Source organism: Nothobranchius furzeri, chromosome 1 (assembly GCF_043380555.1).
Source record: "Nothobranchius furzeri strain GRZ-AD chromosome 1, NfurGRZ-RIMD1, whole genome shotgun sequence".
NCBI lineage: Eukaryota > Metazoa > Chordata > Actinopteri > Cyprinodontiformes > Nothobranchiidae > Nothobranchius > Nothobranchius furzeri.
The window spans coordinates 89,310,682-89,334,607 of record NC_091741.1 but is presented as its reverse complement, the minus strand read 5'-3'; the positions used below and the strand labels follow the sequence as shown (position 1 = coordinate 89,334,607).

The 23,926-nt window shown below is 41.2% G+C and overlaps 3 protein-coding genes across 3 annotated transcripts in view; 2 read left to right on the top strand and 1 right to left on the bottom strand.

Annotated features, from left to right (window-relative positions):
• The window catches only part of mid2 (midline 2), a 296,983-nt gene that overhangs the window by 44,456 nt on the left and 228,601 nt on the right, over positions 1-23,926 (top strand). The window lies entirely within an intron of this gene.
• LOC139061567 (uncharacterized) lies at positions 3,374-6,509 on the top strand. The gene is made up of 11 exons (XM_070553469.1): positions 3,374-3,387; positions 3,504-3,843; positions 3,967-4,252; positions 4,323-4,346; positions 4,442-4,651; positions 4,737-4,828; positions 4,913-5,017; positions 5,153-5,346; positions 5,835-5,999; positions 6,077-6,320; positions 6,396-6,509. Exons 1-11 carry the CDS (start codon positions 3,374-3,376, stop codon positions 6,411-6,413), a joined length of 1,692 nt encoding a protein of 563 aa, XP_070409570.1. The 3' UTR covers positions 6,414-6,509.
• On the bottom strand, positions 6,437-7,661 carry LOC139072067 (uncharacterized). The gene is made up of 2 exons (XM_070555259.1): positions 7,124-7,661; positions 6,437-7,047 (listed from the first exon to the last, which is right to left on the bottom strand). The coding sequence occupies exons 1-2, from the start codon at positions 7,442-7,444 to the stop codon at positions 6,712-6,714; spliced, it is 657 nt and encodes a 218-aa protein (XP_070411360.1). The 5' UTR covers positions 7,445-7,661; the 3' UTR covers positions 6,437-6,711.

The window sequence follows — 23,926 nt, the reverse complement described above, 5'->3', positions numbered from 1 at the left end:
GATGTGAGCTCTTCTGTTTGCTCCAGTTAGGAGACTTGCTGCAGCGTTCTGGACCAACTTAAGGCGGCCAAGGGCTTTGTTGTCAAAACATGTGAAAAGTGTGTTACAGTAATCTAGACGGGAGGAGATAAAGGCGTGGATAACCATTTTAAGTTCATGTTTTGACACCAACTGTTTCAGTTTGGAGATATTTCATAAGTGATAAAAACCATTTCTGCATATAGGTGATAAGATACATTATGAAAATAATCAATTATCTGTCCAAGACAACAATGGACCCAAAACAGAGCCTTGGGGTACCCCACTGAACAGATCGGTAGAACCTGACATGATTTGGTTTCTACAGACACTGTAACTTCTGTTAGAAAGGTACAATCTAAACCAGTCTAGAACAGTTCCAGAGATCACCACTGAGTCACAAAGTCTGTTAATTAAGGTGCTGTGATCAACAGTGTCAAAAGAAAATATCTAGCAGTACTTATACTGTGAATTCCCCATTGTCTGCTGCCATCATGATGTTACTGGAAACTTTAAGCAAAGCTGTTTCTGTAGAATGCTTTTTATGAAGACCAGACTGGAATTTATCTAAACCGTTGTGTAGTTCCAGAAAAGTAATCAGTTTGTCTGCCACAACCTTTTCCAATATTTTAGAGATAATGGGTAATTTACAAATGGGTCTGCAATTTTTAGGCTGAGGAGTCCAAAACTGTGACTAATGACATCTTGTGGTCAAATGTGGGTTCTGCAGGCCATATATCAAAACAATCATCTGTTCTGAGCAACTGTTGCCAGTTCCGGATCAGCACCAGAAGATTCTAAATGACAAGTGAAGATGGGTCATATAGTAGATTGGCAAGTAAATAGATATGTTTCACTGTAATATCAAGCTGTTGGTAATTTTAAAAGTAGCTTGAAATTTTTTTAGAGCCGACAATTTTTTTTCTAATTTACTGTTAGCATTGTTAGCTCAACGATAGCCTGTAGCCTGATTCACTCGATATTAGAGTAAAACAAAACAAAACAAAAAAAAAAAAAAAGCCATGACTTCTTACAGTTGCAGGGAATAACTTGGGTCATTCTTTCTGCTGGCTAACATTCTGTCCACAACTCTGCTGCTCTTTGCTGGCTGGTGTTGAATTCCAAATGCCAGTACAGACTTGGCAACTCCTCAGGTTCACATATAATTGGCTCTGGAACCAGGAAGTATGGAGGCGCGACAGATTGTAAACAAATGCTGCGTCCCTCTTTGACCATTTTAAAAGGAAACAAACTGACAACTCCAGATGGCAGAGAAGGAAATCTGTTTCAATGTAGCCTTCCATCCGACATGACTGAGACATGAAACTGTATTTTGAATATTTCACTGTAAAATTCTTACTTACTGCACCTTTAAATAATCACAATTGCTATGTTGATGAAAAGTATATGTTTATGATGTATTTTCCAGAATCGAGCAGTTCTGCTTAAGAGTTATTAAAGTGGTATTTTGAGTGTGATCTGTCCATTTTATTAAACTGAGTTTTTTTCTGTGTGTGCGTGTGTGTGTGTGTGTGCGTGTGCGCGCGCGTGTGTGTGTGTGTGTGTGCGTGCGTGTGTGTGTGCGTGTGTGTGTGTGTGTGTAGTGGTGATATTTAGATGACCAGTCAACCATCCCCAGAAGAAGCTGCAGGAGTAGGGTTGGGATGACTTGACCTGTATTTGTGTTTCCTAGTAACTTCATTTTCTCAATTTCTTAAAGGGACTATAGGCAAGTTTTACAGCCAGAACATGTATAGAAATAAAACATTTCTTCTTAAAACATTCTCCTGCAATGCCCTGGTTCTGTAGAATGAGCCCTGGCATTTTACTGTGATTGTCTCTATAGGTCTTTAAAATCAAAAATAAGATTTTGCTCGGGTCCAGCAGGCAGGCTTCCCCCGGGTCTTCCTGGGTCTTCCAGAGGCAGCGTAATGCGTGATGACGTCATGCGCGTTCACGCTCAGGCCTATCCCCGCAGCGTTTGTTTACTAGCGATAGCTTAGCGGCAGAGCGAGAGGTGGTTTAGCTAGCATGGATTCAGCAAAGAACAAGAAGAGAGCAGCTTCAAGCACTAGCGGAACTCCAGCCCAGACCCCAAACAAGTCAAAGAAACCAAGAAGAGTGTATTCCAGCGCAGGTAAACGGGCAAAACTCGAGTATGATCGCCGAAGGCAACGAACGAGGATAAATATCGGTCCAGCATTTGAGGAGTGGAAAATGCTGAGAAAGTCTCTCAGGATGAAAACACACCCGCAGCTGGCATCATTTTTGCTGAAAAGGTAAGAAATTATTACTAAACACTTGTGGGGAAAGGGCTGTGGATGCTTTCAAAGTAAGCTGGGGGGTTTCCGTATATCATAACATTTATAGGCTGCTTGTCTAGCGTCTACACATCAGATTACCTATTTCCAGCCGCATCAGCAAAAAAAAAAGTGTTTTCTACACACCAGCACCCAAGTACAAGCTGGCGCACAGCGCATGTTTGGCCATAACACAAGATAATTAGACAGAAAGACGCTACACGGAATTTTTTCGTTGTTGTTTTAATTCACAAAAACGAATTTTAAACACGGGTGAACGTGCCTGCAAGTTTAGAGCCGCACCATGATATTTGCTGCAGGCTTCAAAGCACAGGGAAATAATAGTGGCTTTTAGGCTGGAAATTACAGTATATTGTTAGTGTAATGTACTAGAATTGTGTAAAAGAAGTCTAAACTTTGTAAAACTGCGTCGCTAATCAAATCTATTGTTTATATAACAGAATCTCAATTGTTAACGTGTACACATGACTGGAGTATTAAAAGTTGCTTTACTTTTTTAGTTATGAGAAGCACGCTTCATCAAAGGGACCACTTACATCAACACCACGTGGGCCATCTACAGCAGTGTTTGCAGGTCCTTGTTGCCCCAGTTCAGTAACTGCAGGGGAATCTGATAGGTAAGTTCACTTGTAAACAAAATGCAACTTATATGTCAGATAATTGTTCTCCACATCAAATAAAATAAATACTGTGTACTTGTCAACAGGTATGACTTCCAGATCGCAGGAGTTGAACCTCTAAAAGCATATCAAGAGGTAGAATTGTTGGAGGAAAGGTAAATATGCAGGGCTTTTAATCATTTGATGCATACCCTCTGTTTTCATAATTAATGTATTCTGTTTGTTTTTGTAGCATCAAATCGATGGAGCTGAAAGTGGACTATTTAGACGAGGAAAGAGCCAATAGTTTGGAAAACAGTTTGTAAGTAACAAATTATTGTCATTGAAATGATATATGTCAGTATATATTGTCATATTTTGCTGCTGTATTTAATTCCAAATTAGAGTTTGAAGGAGAAGGAGCTTTAGACCCGTATGACTCAGATTATGTACCTCCAATATCAATAAGGTATGTTTCATAATTGAATTTTTTAAATAAGTAGTAACATCCCCACTCTCACTTTCTATTCACTGATTATATATATAAAAAAATCTTGTGCAGTAGGTGTGTCTCACAGGATGAAGTTGACCAACTTCCTAGCATTGGCCTGGATGAAGCTGTATTTGACATTGCTGATTGTGTGGAGGCAGATTTGGAAGAGAATTTAGAAGCAGCATCCATTCCAGTTTTCCCAATACACGATCACGTGCTTGTTGAAAGTGACCTCATAAACCAGCAAGCGTGCATAGCATACAGCAAAAGCTTGCTCCAGATGGCCAATTTCCTCCAACTGCCTCTCAGTAAATGCCACTACAGTGACCACAGCACAGGCACATATTGTGATGGCCATCCTCCTTTTCATGTAAAGTCACGTCCGAGAGGTACAGCTTTGATAATTGAGTGGGTGAGTTTATGTTCTAATGCTTGCCACTTATGTTAATGAGGAAGCAGTACAACTGTAGGAATGTGAAATATGTGTGAAGCGCCATTTCCACTTTTTTTTGGTTTTGTTTGTATTTTAATACAGTTTTGCCCACGTGGACATAAATTATGGAGTTGGAACAGCCAGCCAAAGCTGAAATATGGGATGCAAGGAGGAGATTTCATGTTGTCAACAAACATTCTGCTGTCAGGGAACAACTTCTCCAAGATCGCTCTCCTGTTCAGATTCATGAATATCCGCATGGTGACATCCAAAACCTTCTACTCAGTCCAGGGTACCTACTGTTTAAAATCAATACAGCAGTTTTGGGAGGAGAAGAGGAATGCCATCATCAAGAAACTGCAGTCAAAAGACCGCGTGGTTGCTCTTGGTAACTAAATATGTTTACTTGTAAAGGCTCATATTCATTACATGCTTATATTTCTGTGTTTCTTTTTTAGCTGACGGGAGGATGGACTCTCCAGGTAACGAACAAGCTTGTTGAAATTTAATTTTAAGATCAGTTGAAATATTTCTTTTCATTGTTATTTTACAATTTTCTGTATCTCTTAAAAAAAAGGTCACTCAGCAATGTGCTGTACATACACAACGATGGATCTAGACACCATGGACATCATCAGTGTTGTCAATGTGGACAAAAGATGGGTTGGCTATAAAAGTGGGGTCATGGAGAAGGCTGCCTTTATACAGACATTTGACAGTCTCACAAAGGAGGTGAACATCAAGGAGATTGTGACTGATGCCCATGTACAAATTGCTGCTCTCATGCGTAAGATTTTCACAAAACTTCAGAGTTTTTACTGGTAATTGGAAACCAGATTGTTAAAAGACTGTTTTTAATTTTTTCTGACCAGATCCAGAACGGGGCAGATATAAGGATCAGGCTATTACCCATTCGCTTGATGTCTGGCACGCCGCAAAAAATCTGACAAAGAAACTTCATGCTGTATGTCAAAATGTATTATGATGGTAATAATCCTGGCTTGTTCAGACTTTATTTTAATTACTAGTTTTTCTTGCCTTCAAACAGGTTGGAATGATTTCTGGTCAAAAGCTTATACTTGGATGGATCAAGGACATTGTTAACCATTTTTGGTATGCTTGTCAGCACACAAGCACCAGAGAAGAGTTTATGGTTTGTACAAACACAGTATTCATGTATACAGTCGTCCACTAATGTAATGTTTTTGTTTATATTTGCTGCCATGGTTCATTATCTTTTTCTACTCACGATGTAAATGTTTGTATTTTCTACTTTGTGTGTTTTTAGGATGTCTGGAAGGGTGTACTTCACCACGTGACTGGAGAGCATGAATGGGGCTTTGGCAGGTGCTTTCATGCTCCTTTGGCGGAGAACCCAGACAAAGAGCTCATTCCACATGGATCTGCTGCACATGTGGCGCTTTCACGGATTGTTCTGAACCAGCGATGGCTAAAGGATATAGAGAAGTTGCTCACCTTTAGGTAAATTACTGACATTTGGTGGAAATGTAAAGTTATTGTCTTACTAACAGTAAAACAAAATTGGAAAACAACTATGCAGCTTTTTTCTAACTAATACAATCTCTGCACTTGGATCTGAGTTCTTTCCAATAACAAGTACCATAACAGTTACTTATACCACACCAAACAATGCAATGAAGCAGAAGACCGGTTTTATTGTCTTCTCTGCCTGGTGCTACAATTGAAGTAGATTTAGATAAAATGTAAAACACAAATAAACAACCACTAATATGAAATTTTATCTGAAAATTAATATTTTAGATGAAAATACTGCTGTTTCTACATTTTTAGTATTGGTTCTTGTTATCTGTAAACTACACACATGAGGACATTAGATTGGTATTGCCCTGATTCCAGTATCTGTAATGTTGTAATACCTACCACAAAGTATATTATATTGCGCTGAGTTAGAATTTATTTCTTCTACAGACATTGTTTTTTTCCCCCAGGACCACTGCTGAGCTGGAGTCGTTCCAAAATCACATCTTGATGTACGCCGGGAAACGCTTTGCATTCTCATTTGGTGTCTATGAAGCTAGGACACTCCTCGCTGCATTAGACTACAACCACCATAACCATCGCCCAGTGCATGTGAACATCAAAGGCCAAGTATCGTAAGTCAAACTTGGTGGCTTTTATATATTCATAATACCTTTATATAATTTCCTAATGTCTAAATTCATTTTTTTAGACACAAACGAGTCTACAACAAAAAGTCGCAGCGTTACAGTGTTCACACTGTAAAGGAGACCAAAGACTACGGCTACATCCCAGAGCTGCAGATAAGAATCCTGGAGAAGCGCCTCAGCTCTGCTGGGGGACTCCCAAAAAGAAGAAGCATTCAGGCTGATGACCCCAGGGCCCTGGGTCCTCTCTCCGGGATCAGCCCTCCTCCTACAGCTGAACTGGTACAGACACAACAACGCAGAGGACAGGTAGTGATTATAACCAAATCTCCTCTCCATTTTTGTGGAAGAAAATTACATAAATGTAATTTTTGTTTTTTACAGGACTTATGTGATACCTAAACAGAGGCTGATGGCAATCAAAGTTGAACACTACAGATTTATTTATGTAAATATGTACAAAAAGTTTGCAACAACAATAAAAGTAAGTCAAACTTCTGAGTTGGTCATGAGTTGCATGTTTGTTTCAGCGGAAGGGGGCTTCTTTATAACCAACATAAATCCCAAAGTGGTCAGGGTATTTGTCTCTAATCCTCCAAACACAGCAGGAAGGAATCACCCTACGATTGCCAGCGCCAAGACGTCCATATTGCCAAATAGTGTACTGTCTATAGGCACAGTAACGGTACTCCCGATTATCTTATCCAGGGTCTTGGCTATCACGCAGAGCCAAAATGTCATTCCACGTCTGCCGAGCCAAACGCAGGATGCCTTCATCCATGCAGTACAGGTTAAAATGAGCACGCCTGCTCAAACACCATTCTGGATCCTGTCTACAGCACTTGTTTTCCAGGTCTGTAGGCATCATTCGGCAGTAGGAGCAGGTGCACCAAGCTGGCTGACCCTGGTTTGATGGAGGGTGTCCTGGTGTGGCCTGTCTATAGTCCATAATGTCCAGTAACACTCCTGGCAGACGTCTAACAACCATCTGAAGGACTTCATCTTTTTCATCCATACTTAGGTGTTGCAACTGTGCCTGAAAACGAAAGGCAGCATTTATTTTATAAACTTTATGATTGTGAAATGTATTAGTGTTCTGCATTATGATCAACCTGTAACTCTGCAGTTCTGTCAGCAGACATCTGAGCAACCCGTTCTCTGTCTTCCTCACTAATGCGTCCAGCTCTAGCTCTTCTTCCTCTAGCCTGGCTTCTCCCCCGGCCTGTACTTTCATATATGTTTCTCCCTCTGGCTGCTCCTCTCCTTGTTCCTCTTCCTGCTCCTCTTCCTGCTCTTCTGCCTGCTCCTCTGCCTGCTCTCCCTCTGCCCCCTCCAGAATCACTACTCTCTTCAGAAACTTCGGAGTAATGAGATGCACTGGATTCCTTGAAGGAAAAGTAATAAGGTTTACACGTTGATGTGATGGAATGCATGTTTTACAAAAGCTTCGCTGTAATAATCCATAAAACATTTAGGTAATGGTGTATTTACATTTGATGAAAATAATGTTGCTAAGACTATCTTTACCTGGATGCAAAAGAAAAGCAGAGGTGGGTAGAGTACACAAAAGGTGCACTCAAGTTATAGTAGCAGTACCTCTATGTATTTTTACTCTAGTAAAAGAAAAAAAGTAGCAGTCCATCACATGATTTTTTTTCTAGTAAATGGCCTGTACTTGTCAAGTAGCAACCAGTAAAGTGCTTATTAACTACCAGTGCAATTATTTTAATATTACAATAGGGCCTACGTTTATGCATAATTTGTGTACTAGTATTTTTTTCAACATCATACATAATGTATTCATATATCGGTATTATTATGCTTCCTCACTCAACTCACTTTGCTGTGCATGCACCTATCACAACCTGGAAAATATGCAGCCCAAATTGATTTGGTCTAAATATTTTACAATTATTACCTCTGTCGAAGTCATGCCGGCAAACCTGTAAATTACACCGGTACAGGGCTGACGCAGCTGTTTTTGTTCGGGAGCGTGCACATATAGCACGCGCGCCTCGTGCACGAGCCTACTATTGAAGCTGCAGTTACACCTTTGGCCTGAGGGGGCAATAGCGAGCATAAAATTTCAAAACTGCCTAAGGCACCTTTAAAGTAGGCTTTTTTGTTTTTGACCTTTTTGGGATAAACCAGATTTCAAACCAGTTATTTTACTGATTTTGTGTTTCTTGCCCTTTGTGTCTATGCAAACTTTGGAGCAATGTGATGGTAGACAAAGATGAAAAGCATAAAACAGCAAAACACTCTCCAGAATGTGACATGACATCACCTGCTCATTTAGTTTACATTGAAAGAAGAAAATGTTGTATATTCTATTATCTTCTAACATTATGTTAATGCTTTATAAAGGTGTGGCATTTTGGTATCCATGCAATTTCTGGATAGAAAAACCTTAATACCACCATGCTGCATATACCTAAATCTGTTTCTAATCATTGTTCTCAACATATCGAGAGGTATGTTAAAATCAGTCAGTTGAAACATTTGTTGTATTTTTAATAGCAGTAGTCAATTCTGGAAAGGCATCTTTGTACTGCTGTTGGTGCAGAAAACACAGCAGTCAGATTGGGAAATGAATCAAAGTAGACCGTGACCTCCTGTCATCTGCTGTCGCCTTTTGTTATTCAGGAATAAAGCCGGCTGGATGTGCGCGCAGAGATGGACATCTTTACCCTGATTCACAGTGAAACATTATTCCTAACCTCCATCCTGCTGGCCTCTGCAGCCAGACTGGCACATGAAGGAATTCCACAAACAAGCATGCATGACACGATTCATTTCCTCTTTCATCTCCTCACTACTTCCTTGCATTTTATTACTGATCCCTCATGTAGATTTACACACACACACACACACACACACACACACACACACACACACACACACACACACACACACACACACACACACACACACACAAGTTTTCCAAAATAGGATCTAAAATCTCCCCTTTGTAGTTTTTAATCATCTCTCTAGCAGGCCTTATGTGATTCCCATTCAGCGCTGCCAGTTTCATGTCAGATTATCCGTCCCGTGTCCTCCGCGGTGTTGACTGGAATGTTAATTATAAGATTTACAGAGAGACGAAACGGAGTGTCACAAGTGTATGGAGTTAAATTAGAAGGTCACAGACATCTTTCCAGTGACCCCTGCTAATTGCATAACTTCATTATCAGCAGACAGAATGAGCAACTGATCCCTATTTAATCATATCTTTAGAGACTGACCCCTGTCACACGTTTGTTGATGAATGTGATACAGTTAGATTCTGTGTGCTTTATCTCCCTGGTGTATATGCACCATTTGCAGTCTTCACACCACTATCAGTTAGAGCAGTTAGAGGAGCTAACATCAAAAACTCGGATTTTCTTGCAGTCCTCCTCCACCACTCTCCCACAGTAAATAAACACTCGCTGTGGTATTTTCAGAACCCACCATTATATTTTTTAACCGACAGAGGAAACCAGCTCTTAGAAAACCTCAACAAAGGCAAAGCTCACACAACCAGTTCAGCTTTAGCATCATGGGAAAAAGCTTCCCACATCACATCACCCCATAGCATTCTGCAGCTGTATGTAGGATGTGATGTAAGATTATAAAAATGCTTTCATTCTGCCTGTGTTTATTTATCAGGAAAACACAACGAGCCCCTCTGAATGTGGCTGGGTGTTGTCTTTCTGTGTTTTCTGTTCTTCATTTGTACTGAGATATAAAACCATAATGGTGTTAAAAGGTTTTCAAGGGCTCAGAATGATGAAGTCAAACCTTAATGTTAAAGTTTCATGATGGCATCACTTTCTCTGCGATTATAGTCTCACTCCAAAAACATAAAAGTATATAAATTCCCTTCTGAGGAGAGAAAACCTAGTAGACTGGTTAAAGGCTGTTTTCGTTGTGATAGTTTTCATATATCAAAAGATTTAACACATTTCAGTTCATTCCATCCTCCAGGCAAGACGGGAGGAAAAGGAGATTTTTTGCAGGAATTGAAGGGTTTTTTCTCCCGTAAGACTTTTTTTTACTGCAGAGAAACATTTTATAGATCATACTTTGTTTCTTTTTTTTTTTTTTTTTTTTTTTTTTTTTTTGCTACCGTTTATCCTTTCTCCCAGTGTTTATTTAAAAGAGTCAAATTCTTGCGCTGCTCTGGGTGGCTGCATGTTGGAGTAGCTCTGTTAACTACATGTAAGTTTTGCCTTTTTGGACATTTTTTCTTCTAGCGTCTTAAGAAAAACTGTTTTTTCTTTGGACCTTTTACTTTTCTGTTTCTGGTGCTGTGAAGCTTAGAGGATTTTTACTGCTATTTTTTCACTTTTTTCACTTTTTGAGCATTTGTTATGGTGCGTAACCATAGCAACAAGCTGGTTTAAAATTGGGAGCAGCTGATTAACATTGGAAAGGCTGAAATAATACCTCAACTGAAGCCACAAATCCCAAATGAGCTAAAATGCGAGAAGCGTGGCTGCAGAGCGGGAGCAAAATGGAGACCGAGAAAGAGGAAATTCAAACTATCTCTTCCATCGATCATAATGGGCAATGTGAGATCACTGGCCAACAAGATGGATGAACTCCAAGCCCTTTCAAGAACTCAGCCAGAGTATTGGCAGTGCAGTGTTATGTGTTTCACCGAGACGTGGCTGCAGGACCATATCCCCGATTCCAGCGTCTCTCTGCCAGGATTCCTGACTGTACGAGCAGACAGAGATCTGAAAAGGAGCAGGAAAAAAAAGGAGGTGGAGTGGCAGTGCTTGTCAACAACAGATGGTGCCATCCATGTCATGTTTCAGTGAAATGTCGTCTCTGCAGCCCAGATGTTGAACTCTTGGCAGTAAGTTGTCGCCCATATTATTTGCCAAGAGAGTTCACCAGTGTTGTCTTGGCAATCGTTTATATTCCACCTTCAGCCATTGCTGAAAATGCATGTGATGCCATCAGTTCAGTTGTCGCTAAGCTACAAACCCAGCACCCCAATGCATTTGTGGCTATATCTGGTGATTTTAATCATGCCTCGCTCTCTGCTACACTTCCAACATTTCAACAGTTTGTCAGCTGCTCCACCAGAGAAAACAAGACACTGGATTTGTGTTATGCAAATGTAAAGAATGCATACATGTTCAAAAAAAGACCTCCTCTGGGACAATCAGACCACAATCTTGTTTTTCTCTGCTCAGAATACAAATCACTTGTTCAGAGGCAACCTGTGACAAGAAGAACTGTGAGAAAATGGTCACAGGATGCTGAAGAAGCCCTGCAGTGTTGTTTTGAGACCACAGGTTGGTTGACTCTCTGCCAAGGATATGAAGAGGACATCAATGCCATGACTGGATGTGTCACTGACTATATAAATTTCTGTGTGGACAGCATCATACCCACCAAAACAGTGAGATGTTTTGCTTATAACAAACCCTGGATCACCATTGAACTGAAGAATCGTCTAAATGAGAAAAAAGGGCCTTCAAGGAGGGAGACAGGGAATTATTGAGGAGTATACAGAAGCAACTGAAGATCAAGATCAGAGACAGCAAGGAGGCATACAGGAATAAGCTGGAGAACAAACTATAGAGGAACATTATCAGAGATGTCTGATCAAGGATGAAGAAGATCACAGGCTTCAAGCAGAGGAAGGATTGCACAGATGGCAGCCTGGACACAGCCAAGTTCTTCAATAGGTTCAGTTCAGGTACAAACCCAGCATCCTCCTCTCCTGTCCCCAGCCAATCAGACATCCCATCCTCCTCTGATCCAACATTTTCCTGTCACACGCCAGCTCTCTTGTCCTCTAACGCAGTCTTGGACTCTTCTGGTTCTATAAATTTACCTCCCCCTCCCACCTATCTGTCTCTAGAAGTCAGGTGAAGAGGCAGATGGAGAAACTGAACAGGAACAAGGCTGCAGGTCCAGCTGGTGTCAGCCCCAGAGTACCGAAGGCCTGTGCAGAGCAGCTCTGTGGGATTCTGCAGCACCTCTTCAAGCTCAGCCTCGCCCATTAGAAGGTTCCAGTCCTGTGGAAGACATCCTGCCTTGTTCCAGTTCCAAAGAAAACTCGCCCATCAGTCAATGACGACTACAGACCGGTTGCCCTGACATTCAATTCAATTCAATTCAATTCAAAGATACTTTACTAATCCCAGAGGGAAATTAGAGTTTCAGTACACACAATTCTGAGATCAGACATACATACATAGGCATAGACACATGACAAGAATTGGTGGCTGTGGTCATTCGCAACCCAAGTTGGGCCACCTTAATAGAGATCAGAGGGTTTACATGAGGATTGGGTAAGGTGGAGGAAAAAAAGGCACTTCAGAGTCACCCTCCACAGGGAGGGCAGCTTTGCAATGCAAAGAACACCTCAGACAGAAATGCAACTAACTTCAGACACTACACAACATAAGTATCCACTAGGTGTGGAGGTAGGGTTAGGGACTATCCTCACATCAGTGCATGCAGCCGTGATAAGCAGCGCTCGTCACCTCCATTTGGAAAGGGGTGGGCAAGAGAGCACAGTGACTCCTGGAAACGATTCAACGGCCTTTGCCGGTCGCAGGCCCACCCAGGCTGTGATAGGGAGACAGAGTTTCCATGGCGACGGCAGCATTCCACATTTCTTCTGAGGGGGAGTAATTTCTTCAGCCTCACATGCTCAAGGGCACCAGATTCAGATAAGAACTTGTTTTGGGGCCAGACAGAGATAATTTCCTCTCTGTCTCCCACCCCTCTGAATCCAATAATGGCGTAGATTAATCTATCCCAATCCATGCTGATCCATCAACTCTATCCTTGATGGCATCAACCTTCTGGGCCAGAGTTTGAATCTCAGCCAAAGTTCCAAGCTTACGACTCATCTCGACAATTATATGAGTTTGTGCATTCACAGCGCAGTGTAATCTATCCCTGAGCTCCAGGATTGAGCCAGTATTCCTCAACAGCTCATTAATTTTCAGGTAAGCCAGGTAACTGCTCAGGCCAAACAGCACAAAACCTGACATCAACACCATAAATATCCAGATGTCTTCAGAATCCTCTACAGACAGTTGAAAGAGGCAGATCAGGTTCCACTGTTTCCAGGAGTCCATGATATGCCCAGCTGGCTCTGTCTCAGAGGGGCAACCGGGAGCCCCTTCTCCTATTCTCATTGTTGAAAAAATTTTGTCAATCGCGTTGAGAGACCAACTGACCAGGTCCGTTTTAATAATTTCCAGTTTCCAGAAAAAATGCAGAAGCGCTGTACACCCAAAGACAGACAAAGAGCCTTGGGATAAGATAGGGAGGAGAGGAGGAAAAAAACATCTGAACTCTCCAAGAGCCAGAAGAAGATGTACAGTCTTCCCACATCATGAAGGTCCTGGAGAGACTCCTGTTAGTCCACCTGAATAAGCAAACTAGAACATATCAGGACCTGCTGCAGTTTGCTTATTGCCATGGAGTTGGAGTTGAAGATGCCATCATCCAGCTGCTTCAACCAGCCCACTGTCATCTGGACAAAGCAGGCAGCACTGTGAGGGTCATGTTCTTTGATTTCTCCAGTGCATTTATTACAATTCAGCCTGATGTACTTTGCCAAAAACTCCAGAAGACACAGGTGGGGGCCTCAACTATCACCTGGATTAAAGACTACCTGACAAACAGACCACAGTTTGTGAGGCTGAAGATCTGCACATCAAACCAGGTGATCAGTAACATTGAAGCACCACAGGGGACTGTACTCTCACCATTCCTTTTCACCCTGTACACCTCAGACTTCCAGTACAAATCAGAGACCTGCCATCTACAGAAATACTCAGATGACTCTGCAGTTGTTGGGTGTATCAGAGATGGACAGGAAGCTGAGTACAGAGAGCTGGTGGAACACTTTGTGGCATGGTGTGGAAACAATCATCTGACCTTGAACGTGAACAAAACAAAGGAGATGATTTTAGACTTCAGAAGAAACAGGGTGGAGTCAAACACTGTTTCCATCATGGGAGAATAAGTGGAGGTGGCTGAGGAATACATATACCTTGGAGTTCACCTGGACAACAGACTGGACTGGAAAAAGAATAGCAAAGCCGTTTACAAGAAGGGGCACACCAGACTGCACTTCTTGAGGTCACTTCCTTTAGTGTCTGTAGCAAGATGCTGCAGATCTTCTACAAGTCTGTTGTTGAGAGTGTAATCTCTTCAGCCATCGTCTGTTGGGGTAGTAGCATCAGAAGTAGGGACCTGAAAAGGCTCAACAGCCTAATAAAAAAGGCTGGTTCTGTCCTGGGGACGACAGTGGAACCACTGGAGGGGATAATGCAAAGAAGGATTCTCCAGATAATCAAGAAAATTATGGACAACCCTGAGCATTCTCTTCACAAGACTGTCCGACAACGGAAGAGTGTCTTTAGTCAGAGGCTTCTTCAGTTTCGCTGCAACACTGACCGCTACTGGAGATCCTTCCTGCCAACAGCCATTGTAATATACAACAACTCTTTGACAACTTAATTATTATTATTCTGAGCTACTACAGCAATCAATTTCCCTCTGGGATTAATAAAGTATTTTGGAATTGAATTGAAAAAAGCTAAATTGAATAGATAAAAATGTAATGAAACCACTATAATTCTATAATTTAACATGTAGTTTTTCATATTATTATTATTATTATTATTATTATTATTATTAAGTATTTAGTATTTTGTTATTAATATAATTTAGTATATAATAAAAAATTAATAAATGTAGTTAAGGGCACCACCTGAGTTTAAACCCAGCAGCATCAGCAAGTTTGGGGGTGAATTCACTGTTATCGTGTCACGCTGTCAGATCGAGTGATAATAATAATAATGCATTGAACTTATATAGCGCTTTTCTAGACACCCAAAGACGCTTTTTTTTTCATACACTCTCACATTCACACACTGCTAGTGATGGTAAGCTACTTGTTGCCACAGCCGCCCTGGGGAGGTCTGACAGATGCGAGGCTGCCACTTGGCGCCGCCGGCCCCTCTGACCACCACTAACACAGGCAAGTTGTGTGAAGTGTCTTGCCCATGGACACAACAGCAGGATACCCCTGGCGGGAGCTGGAATCACACCCATGACCCTCCGATCATGAGGCAACCCGCTCTACCACCTGAGCTACTGATTGTATTTTAACAAGAAGTGGACATAGGAAGGCTGAGATTCTCATCTCTCGGGATCTTGAGTGTGCCTCCAAATGAAGCCTGGCATACAGTATCAGGACCTCTTCTGCCTTGTAATGAGATCTTGGCTGCTTTGCATTTAAATTGTGGGCCAGAGGCGGTTTGATCCTTCTGCACTCTCACTGACTGCTGCTGCAACTTTTCACAGTGAAAATGAAGATTTTAGGTGGAGACACATTGTTACCGGAGCAAATATTTTCCCTGTCGTCGTTCAGCTTTGGTGTGTGGGTAGTTTGAATGCCTTGTGGGAGCTATTAAAGATGCATTTGACTGTACTGTCCCATCCATAAATGCTAATCATTCAGCAATAAATATCTTTCATGCAAACAAGTTATCAAACATAATGTGAGCATACCAGTTCCTTTGTCCCTACACTCCTTTGTGTTCCAGTGTGGAGGCAGTATAAGCCATACTGTCTATATGTTCCCCTTAATATTTTGTAGTGTTCAGGCAGCAAAGCATGCATGCTCAGTATAAGCTTGCGCTTGATGCCCGCTGCTCGTATCACAGGATAACAACCATCACCACGACAACTCAAACATCATGTTTCAGTAAAATTCCCCCCTTTCCATAATTTACCATCGTCCTATGGTTTAGTCTCCCTCTGATCCTTAAATGTTGTTCCTCACCAGGGTCGCACCTGGTGCCTAACTTCAGCTGTCATTCGGTGAGACTTGGGGCAAACTGGGCAGGTCACTAGTCCATCACAGGGACATGCAGAGACAAACAACCAGTCACACTTACTCAGACTTAGGAACAATTTTGAGTCCCCAATCAACCTACCGTGAATATTTTTGGTCTGTGAGAGGCAGTCAGAATACCCAGAGAATAACCACGCACGCATGAGGAGAGCTGCTAACTCCAGGCTGCAGGTAAAATTCTAACCTGCAGCCTTCTTACATCACTGCTTCCAACTGCATCAGTCAGTGTTCAGATCTGAGTCGATTTAGTTCGATCCAAGCTAAACAGGTAGTCTTTATCATTGTTTACATGTGTGTTAGAAAACCGAACTCTTGAATGAAGTGCATTCCACTATGGTATGGCAGGTGGAGACCCTCGCCCTTTTGTGTCGGTATTCTTTTGGTTAGTGTGTAGCAACACATTTAGTAAACAAACACTGGCGGGAGTGATGCAGACAGTAAAAGCAGGATATTCATAAAAGCATCGACGCAGCACAGCTTAGTTGGTTTGTACTGCACAGTTTAATGGTGATACACGTGTTACATGGTTCCAACCACATTATCTGGGTGCTTAAGCTCAGTTAGAACCAGTTAGAACCAGACAGACTAACAAGTTCACATGCATAAAAACATAACCAACACTATCAGTCTATTCAGGACAATAGTTCCGTGTTCTGATGTGCACATAAACACAATAAATGTGATCCTCCAAATTCCTACTATAACCCAAATTTACACAGAGGATTGTGGATACATAGACAGAAATTGGTTTTCTTCACAGGGTGTCATCCAAGAGGGGCTCGGATCTGCTACTTCTCTACATTGAGAGACGACAGTTGAGGTGGTTCAGACATCTAGTTAGGACGCATCCCTGGTGAGGTTTTCCTGGCACGTCCAACTGGGAGGAGACCCAAGAGAAGACCCAGGACACGCTGGAGGCACTATGTTTTGCAGCTGGCCATGCAACGCCTTGGGATTCCCCTGAAGGAGCTGGCCCAAGTGGCTGGGGAGAGGGAAGTCTGGGCCTCCCTGCCTAGGCTGCTGCCCCCGCGACCTGACTCCGGATAAGTGGAGGAAAATGGATGGATATTTAACTTTAGCATTTTGGACTGCATAAACATGCTTGTTGTTGATGCCTGGAAGAATAAAAGGTGCTGGGTTCAGTTTTGGCTGGCTGTTTAGAGCACCCTGTGCTTGTCTGGGTTTACTCCAGCTTCTTATTGATTCTTTAAACTACTCTTAGATGTGAGCATGAGCAATTATAGATTTTATGTGTGGTTCTTTGATGCACTGTTGGAAATGTCAAGGATGTCTACAGCTTCTCACCCATGTGACCTCAGGACATCAACACCAGCTCCTCGGAAACAAGCTGGTGGATCGATTTAGATTGACATTTACTTTCATAAACTCTCAACAATGCAACTAATGTGTATGTTCACGGTTATATTTAAAGTTCTGTGTGTGTGTTGGGGAGCAAAATAGTGGAGACTTTCAACAAAAGTCTGAAATTTCAGTACTTATATCAAGGTCATCCACCTTGACTAGATGAAAGCAGATTTCTCTCAGTTTTTGCTTCTGAAATGGCTCGAAGCTGTTCTCAGCCTCTCCCAGCTTAAAACATTTTGATGCAATATTCAGATAACGCTTTCCCAGGGTGTGCTGAGTTACTTTTATTCTTGAATTAGGTTACTTTTATCGAGACGGAGGCCTATTTTCTTTCCCTCATACTGAATTTAGCTGACAAGGGAGGTTCAAATAATTAATGACATTTTTGAAATCTCTTTCAAGAGTCACTAGGAAACTGAGTAAGGAGGAAAAGAGAGGGATAATAGAAAATGGCTTGGAGCATACAGCAAAGAAAAATATCAAATAGGAGTTTTTGGAGCCAGAGAGAGTCAAATTGTGGAGTTTATTTTTCTCTCACTCTGTTAGAAAACATGTCCATGACCCATTTTGAGTTGCAGCTTGTTAGGAGAGAATTATTTTTTTTTTAAGTTTTGTACTTTAGTTAACTGAACAGTAAATTATTTATATAAAGCCAGGTTATTGCACCGTAACTAGGTCATCTGTGGATTTTCAAGGCTAAACACGGTTACAAATAACAATCCAAAACTAATCTATGATGTAATTCAATGTTTTAAAATTGATAAATAAATGTGTAGCAAATTGGGATTATTTGTAGCAAGCCTTTGTCTGAGCTGAAAACAGTAAAGTCCTGGAGGGAGTGATGGAGAAGAGTGGGATGCACACACGGCTGGAGAGGGATACAGCCTGGAGGAACTAGGAGATGAAACAGATAGACAAGGAAGCTCAGAGGACCTGAAATGACACTTGTGACAGCAACTGGAGAGAAAGGGACAGTCTGGAGCTGTGGATGTGTAGCTGCTCCATATACTCACATATCAACATGCAAAACTGCAGTTTCTCTATTGTCCTTTATAATTAGTTTTATGGGAAATGGCTCCATCCATCCAGAGAATATTGAATTTCAACAGCAACAGCCGAACTATTGCGGTATACCAATACTGCAGAGGGATAGGACATGCTGGGGTTTAATGGTTTCTGTGCTCAGTCAGGACTGCACATGCATGATGCATCTGTACATTTGTACGTGTGTGCTTACATGTTCATGCCTGTATTTGAAGATATCTATCATTTGGACAGTAAATAGTAATTGTAGCAGAACAGCTGAATACTTTTTAAATATTATTACTTCCACATTGATTCACAACCCCCTATCCGTAATGCTTACTGTGTATGTAGGGACTATGTTGTATGTAATGTCTTGTCTTATTTTATCTTTTGCATTTTTGAATCGGAAAAGGGTAAAATGCCTTCTCCAGGTCAGGGATGAGGTCCGTCCCCAAGTAGAGGAGTTTAAGTATCTTGGGGAGATGGAGCGGAAAGAGAAGGTAAAGATGGAGCGTGAGGTCGATAGACAGACTGGTGCTGTTTCTGCAGTGATGCGGGCGTTGTACCAAATATGTCGTGATGAAGAGAGAGCTGAGCCAGAAGATGAGGGTCATGAGTTTTGGGCAGTGACCGAAAGAATGAGAAGAATGAGCTGAAATAAGTTTTCTCCGAAGAGTGGCTGGGCTCTCCCTTAGAGATAGGGTGAGAAGCTTGGTCATCCGGGAGGGGCTCTGAGTAGACCTGCCGCTCCTCCACATCAAGAGGAGCCAGTTGAGGTGGCTCGGGCATCTAGTTAGGATGCTTCCTGGACGCCTCCCTGGTGAGGTTTTCTGGGCACGTCCAACTGAGAGGAGGCCTAAAGGAAGAACCAGGACATGCTGGAGGGACTATGTCTCTCACCTGGCCAGGGCATGCCTTGGGATTCCCCCGTAAGAGCTGGCCCAACTGGCTGGGGAGAGGGAAGTCTGGGCTCCTAGGCTTAGGCTAGTGCCCCCACGACCCGACTCTTGATAAGCGGAAGAAAATGGATAGATGGATGGGTATCATGGTCACTTTTGTACTCATTTGCTATCTGTCCTGAGCTGTGGTAATGCACACACTTCTCCACTGTAATATAAAAAGTCTTATCGTATCTCTTGTATTTTTGAACCAGAGTTTTGGCTATAGATGGGTTGAAAGCTCTGCCTGCTCTTCCACTCTGGTGTTTTCCTACACATCCAATAACTAATAATCTCTAAACATAAAAGAAAAATGAAAATCTACAGCAACAAGATAACAACTGCATGAATCTAGAGGAGTCAAAGCCTGAAAATAAGTGATGCATTTTTTATTTTTCTCAGGGAAACATTTATTATTGTCACCCATAGGGGGCGTATTGATTACCTTATGATTTTAACTTCTAGTTCTGTTTTTAGCTCTGATCTATGTCCACATAAACTTTTGCTGCTTTACTTTTGAGACATATCTGTTGTGGCTAGCTCAGCGTTAAAACTAATATGTACACAAATATGCAGGAACTCAGTTTTCGAGGTTTTTATATTTTCATTCTCTTCAGTAGCACTTCCTCCATGTTTAGTTAAAAGAGTTAATTCTCATTTTGTTGAATTTTTATTTAATCTCAGCATTTCTGAAGTATTGGCACATAGCTGTTAGTCTTAAGGATGAATATTTGAACATACATGACATTACATCTGTTGTACAGGAGATCCGACTCATGGGAAATACTTCAGTCCTGGTTTATGTTGTATTAATGGTAAATGGTAAATGGCCTGTATTTAATATAGCGCCTTCTAGAGTTCTTGAAACCCCCCAAGGCGCTTTACAACACAATCAGTCATTCACCCATTCAAACACTGGTGGGGATGAGCTATGATGTAGCCACAGCTGCCCTGGGGCTCACTGACAGAGGCGAGGCTGCCGAGCACTGGCGCCACCGGTCCCTCCGACCACCACCAGCAGGCAACGTGGGTTAAGTGTCTTGCCCAAGGACACAACGACAGCAACAGACTGAGCGGGGCTCGAACCTACAACCTTCTGATCATGGGGCGAGCACTTAACTCCTGTGCCACCGTCGCCCCCATTAATCATACTTATTTGTTTTGATTGATAAAAAAAATGCCTTAATAGTATGTCAAAACATTTTTCATGGCCTTCCAACTGATTTCCGATCTTATCAATCACAAAGGCTTTGGATTAAATGATATGTGAGAAACGCTGTTATTTAAATTATCACATGTATAGAAATTAACTTGGGAGACACATTTTTGCAAAAACACAACAGGAAACTCACGACTAATCAAAGGCCAGTATTTTCTTGAGTTTATAGCACTTAAATGTTTTTCAATTGCAGTTCCTAATTGAGTCATCTAATTCCAGTTTAAAATCTCTGACTAGGATTACGTTACAAGCAGCCTTAAAGTATTTAAAGGATTTGGAGAATAAATGACCTGTGTAAGATCAGAGACTTAATGGGTTTATGATGTGAATCATAATTTAATCCATGTTGAATAATTTTTGTTAAACGCTGTTAATCATTTATATTAACATGTTTTTAAAACTGTCTGATGTGGAATGGCCCATTTTTCTCAGGGCTCCAAATTCCTCACATGTAAACCTTTATTTTTATAACTACACAGTGTTCTGTGATTTCACCATGTATGATTTCAGGCAGTATGACGCAGGAAAACCAACAGTTTAAAATGAATTTGTAAACAAGCAAGTAGACTTTATCAAACCTGCATGATCACAGCTCCAAACCCCATGCCATTGGGGGACACTAGATGGCACTATGGATGTATGCGTTTCCCAAGAAAGGGTTTGGTTTTGTCATCCAACTTCTTAAACATATAGAAGAAAATGCAAGAAAAGTAAAATGTTGTTGTGGATGAACAGGAGACGACCAGAGAACGCATTTGCATGTTTTGTAGAGAGCATGTTTATTTTACTGCTTATCGCCATGTGAGGAAATGCATATATATTTCAAATTTTGTATCTAATTCTGAAGATGAATACACAGAAACCTATATCAGACTTGCCGTTAAACCTTTAAAATTTGTGTGCTAATAGGAGCTGTGAGAATGTTGTAAACCCTTGCCTGATGCTGTTTGTTTCTCATTCATTTTGTACAACATTAAAATGTGTGAACCCGTATGTGAGCAGATGCTCTGCAAGGACACAGATCAGTGTGCGTTTGTGTGCACTCTCAATCCTTTTAAACAGTGCTCCTTAGCTGAAGGCTCTACTGTGTAAATGTGTATTTTGTGTCATGCATTTAATATTTCCATGTTTGGGATTAGCCTTCCTTTCCACAGAGGAGATAATCTGTCCTCTCCTTGCAGTCTATCTCCTTTCCATGTCTCATCTTTTCTCATCATCTTTTTTTAAATGTTTTTTCTCCCCTCATTTGCTGTCAGTTCTCTCCCATTTTCTCCAATTCCTTTCCCTACTTTGTCTACTGTCCCTCACGGTGTCCCTTAGAAACAGGAAATGTCTCATTTTCATGCATCCTGATCATCGGGGCTTCCAACGCAAATTGCATACAGAAATAAAATAATTCATGAAAATCTGTGAATTCATTTTGAATTCTGCACAAAATCCTAAACTATGCTTCCATGTTTTTTTTTTTTTAATTTTGGTTATAAACAGCTACACAGGTTGAACATGTTGCATGTATTGTCTGTGTGCAGCTTGAAGAGTTGTATTGAAATGCTTTGCTGGAGCATTTAAATTGAACATTGTCTTCTGCCTGCATGCCATGAGTGGATTCTCCAGCCCGGCTCCTAAGCTGGATCACAGTCTTGTAGCTCCATCCAACTTGTTGGTATTTACCTCTCTGTGACCTTTTTCTCAAACAGAACTAACAGATCAATCACAGAGGACGCTGTAGTAGCTGCAAACAAGCACTCTGTTCAACTCCAAAGTGTATTTGTGCTAATTAAAACGCCTCATTGTCGAGAGTTTCCTGGCAGTGTGTATGTGTGTGTGCACGTGCATGTGTGTGTGTGTGACAGAGAGCTCAGCAAGTCCACAAGACTCAAACAAAACAAAGGCAGCTTATCCATTCTCCATAGATGGAGCCAAAGCACAGATTTTATTTTAACTCGCAACAAGAAACCAAAGTGAGTGTAACAGAAATGCTTAATAGTGGAGTTTCTCAGCTACACTTCATACCTGAGCTCTAGAACCTGCTGCAGAGACAACAGGTGAGAAAGCATCCATCAGCCTTGTCTGCTACCGTACACGCCTTCTTCTTCATTAGCCCAGTTACATCAAATATAATCACACGCTGACAGCCAAAGATTTTAAAGAGGCAGTTGGTTTAATTTAAATGTGTCCACTTTATAGCTGTTATACATCTTTACAGTTAGAAATTGTTTTAATTTACTTTGAAAACATCAAAACAAACTGCTTATTTTTCAGGTCTTTTATAATTTCAGGCAATGGGAAACCTGAAGGGACAACAGAAAATGTCCAAATCACAAGAAAGCAGCAGGAAAGAAGAGATGCATATGAGATTATGTTTGTTGGGAGCAGTATTCATTATAAACCCTGACAGTTGCTGGGAGGAAGTACCTATGATAGCATTCCTTTGTGCTCCTATGATGCAGCAATCTGCTGCTGAAGAAGCTTTTCAGCTCCATAACAGCTTCATAAATGGGGTGGGAGACATTGTCTTACAGTGATGTTATTTTTGCTAGAGTCCTTCTGTTTCCCTCCTCCTGCACTGGATCTAGTGGGCATCTTAGGACAGAGCTGGTTTTAAAGAAACCAATCTAATCTCTGTCTCTCAGTCGTAGATAAGCCATACCATAAAAGATGGCTGATGCCACCTGAGTCAAAGAAGGTCTTTAGGAGCACCCCCTGCATTCCAAAGGACCTCAAACTCCTAAGCAGGTAGAGACTGCTCTGACCCTTCCTAAAGAGAACATCTGTGTTGTGGCTTCAGTTAGTTTATTGTTTAGGTAAACACCCATGTATATAAGTGTCTACTATCTTAAGACCTGTTCCCTGGAAGTTCACCAGTACAAAAGCAAAGGGTAAGTAATTAAGGAATCTACGTAATCTGAGTAGGTTATGTTGTAATCTGGTTAGGGTACGTTTTTAGTTGATTCAAAAGAGGACATAGATGCCCTCTATTAAAAGGTAGATCATTTACACTCTAGGCCTAGTGTGACACTTGTGGCTAACCAGACAAGAGTTTAGAAATGATACCAATTGATATCGATTTTTTATTGCAAATATAACGAATGTGGTTCTTCTAGTTATTCATTCCATAATAACACCAACGAAAGGGTGAGACATGAGTTATTGCATTGTTTCCTATTGAATGTAATTGTTAGATTAAGCATATTTGGAAGGATGTAAATTTAATGAAATTATATCAATTTACATTCAGAAATTATTTATCCAGTTTGAACTATTTAGATTTTTTCAGGCCAGAATTTTCTTTGATTAATAATGTAGAGTGGTAAGTGAGAAAAACAAATCAGTATCATAAGCAGAAAGCCCAGGGGACAGATGTGAATGCAGCAGACATGTAATAAATATATATTGGAGACAAAATAGGTTCTAATGTTGTTGTCTAAATTTCTTACTGAAATTTTATAAAAGTATTCTCCAAGACTGAAATGTTCCA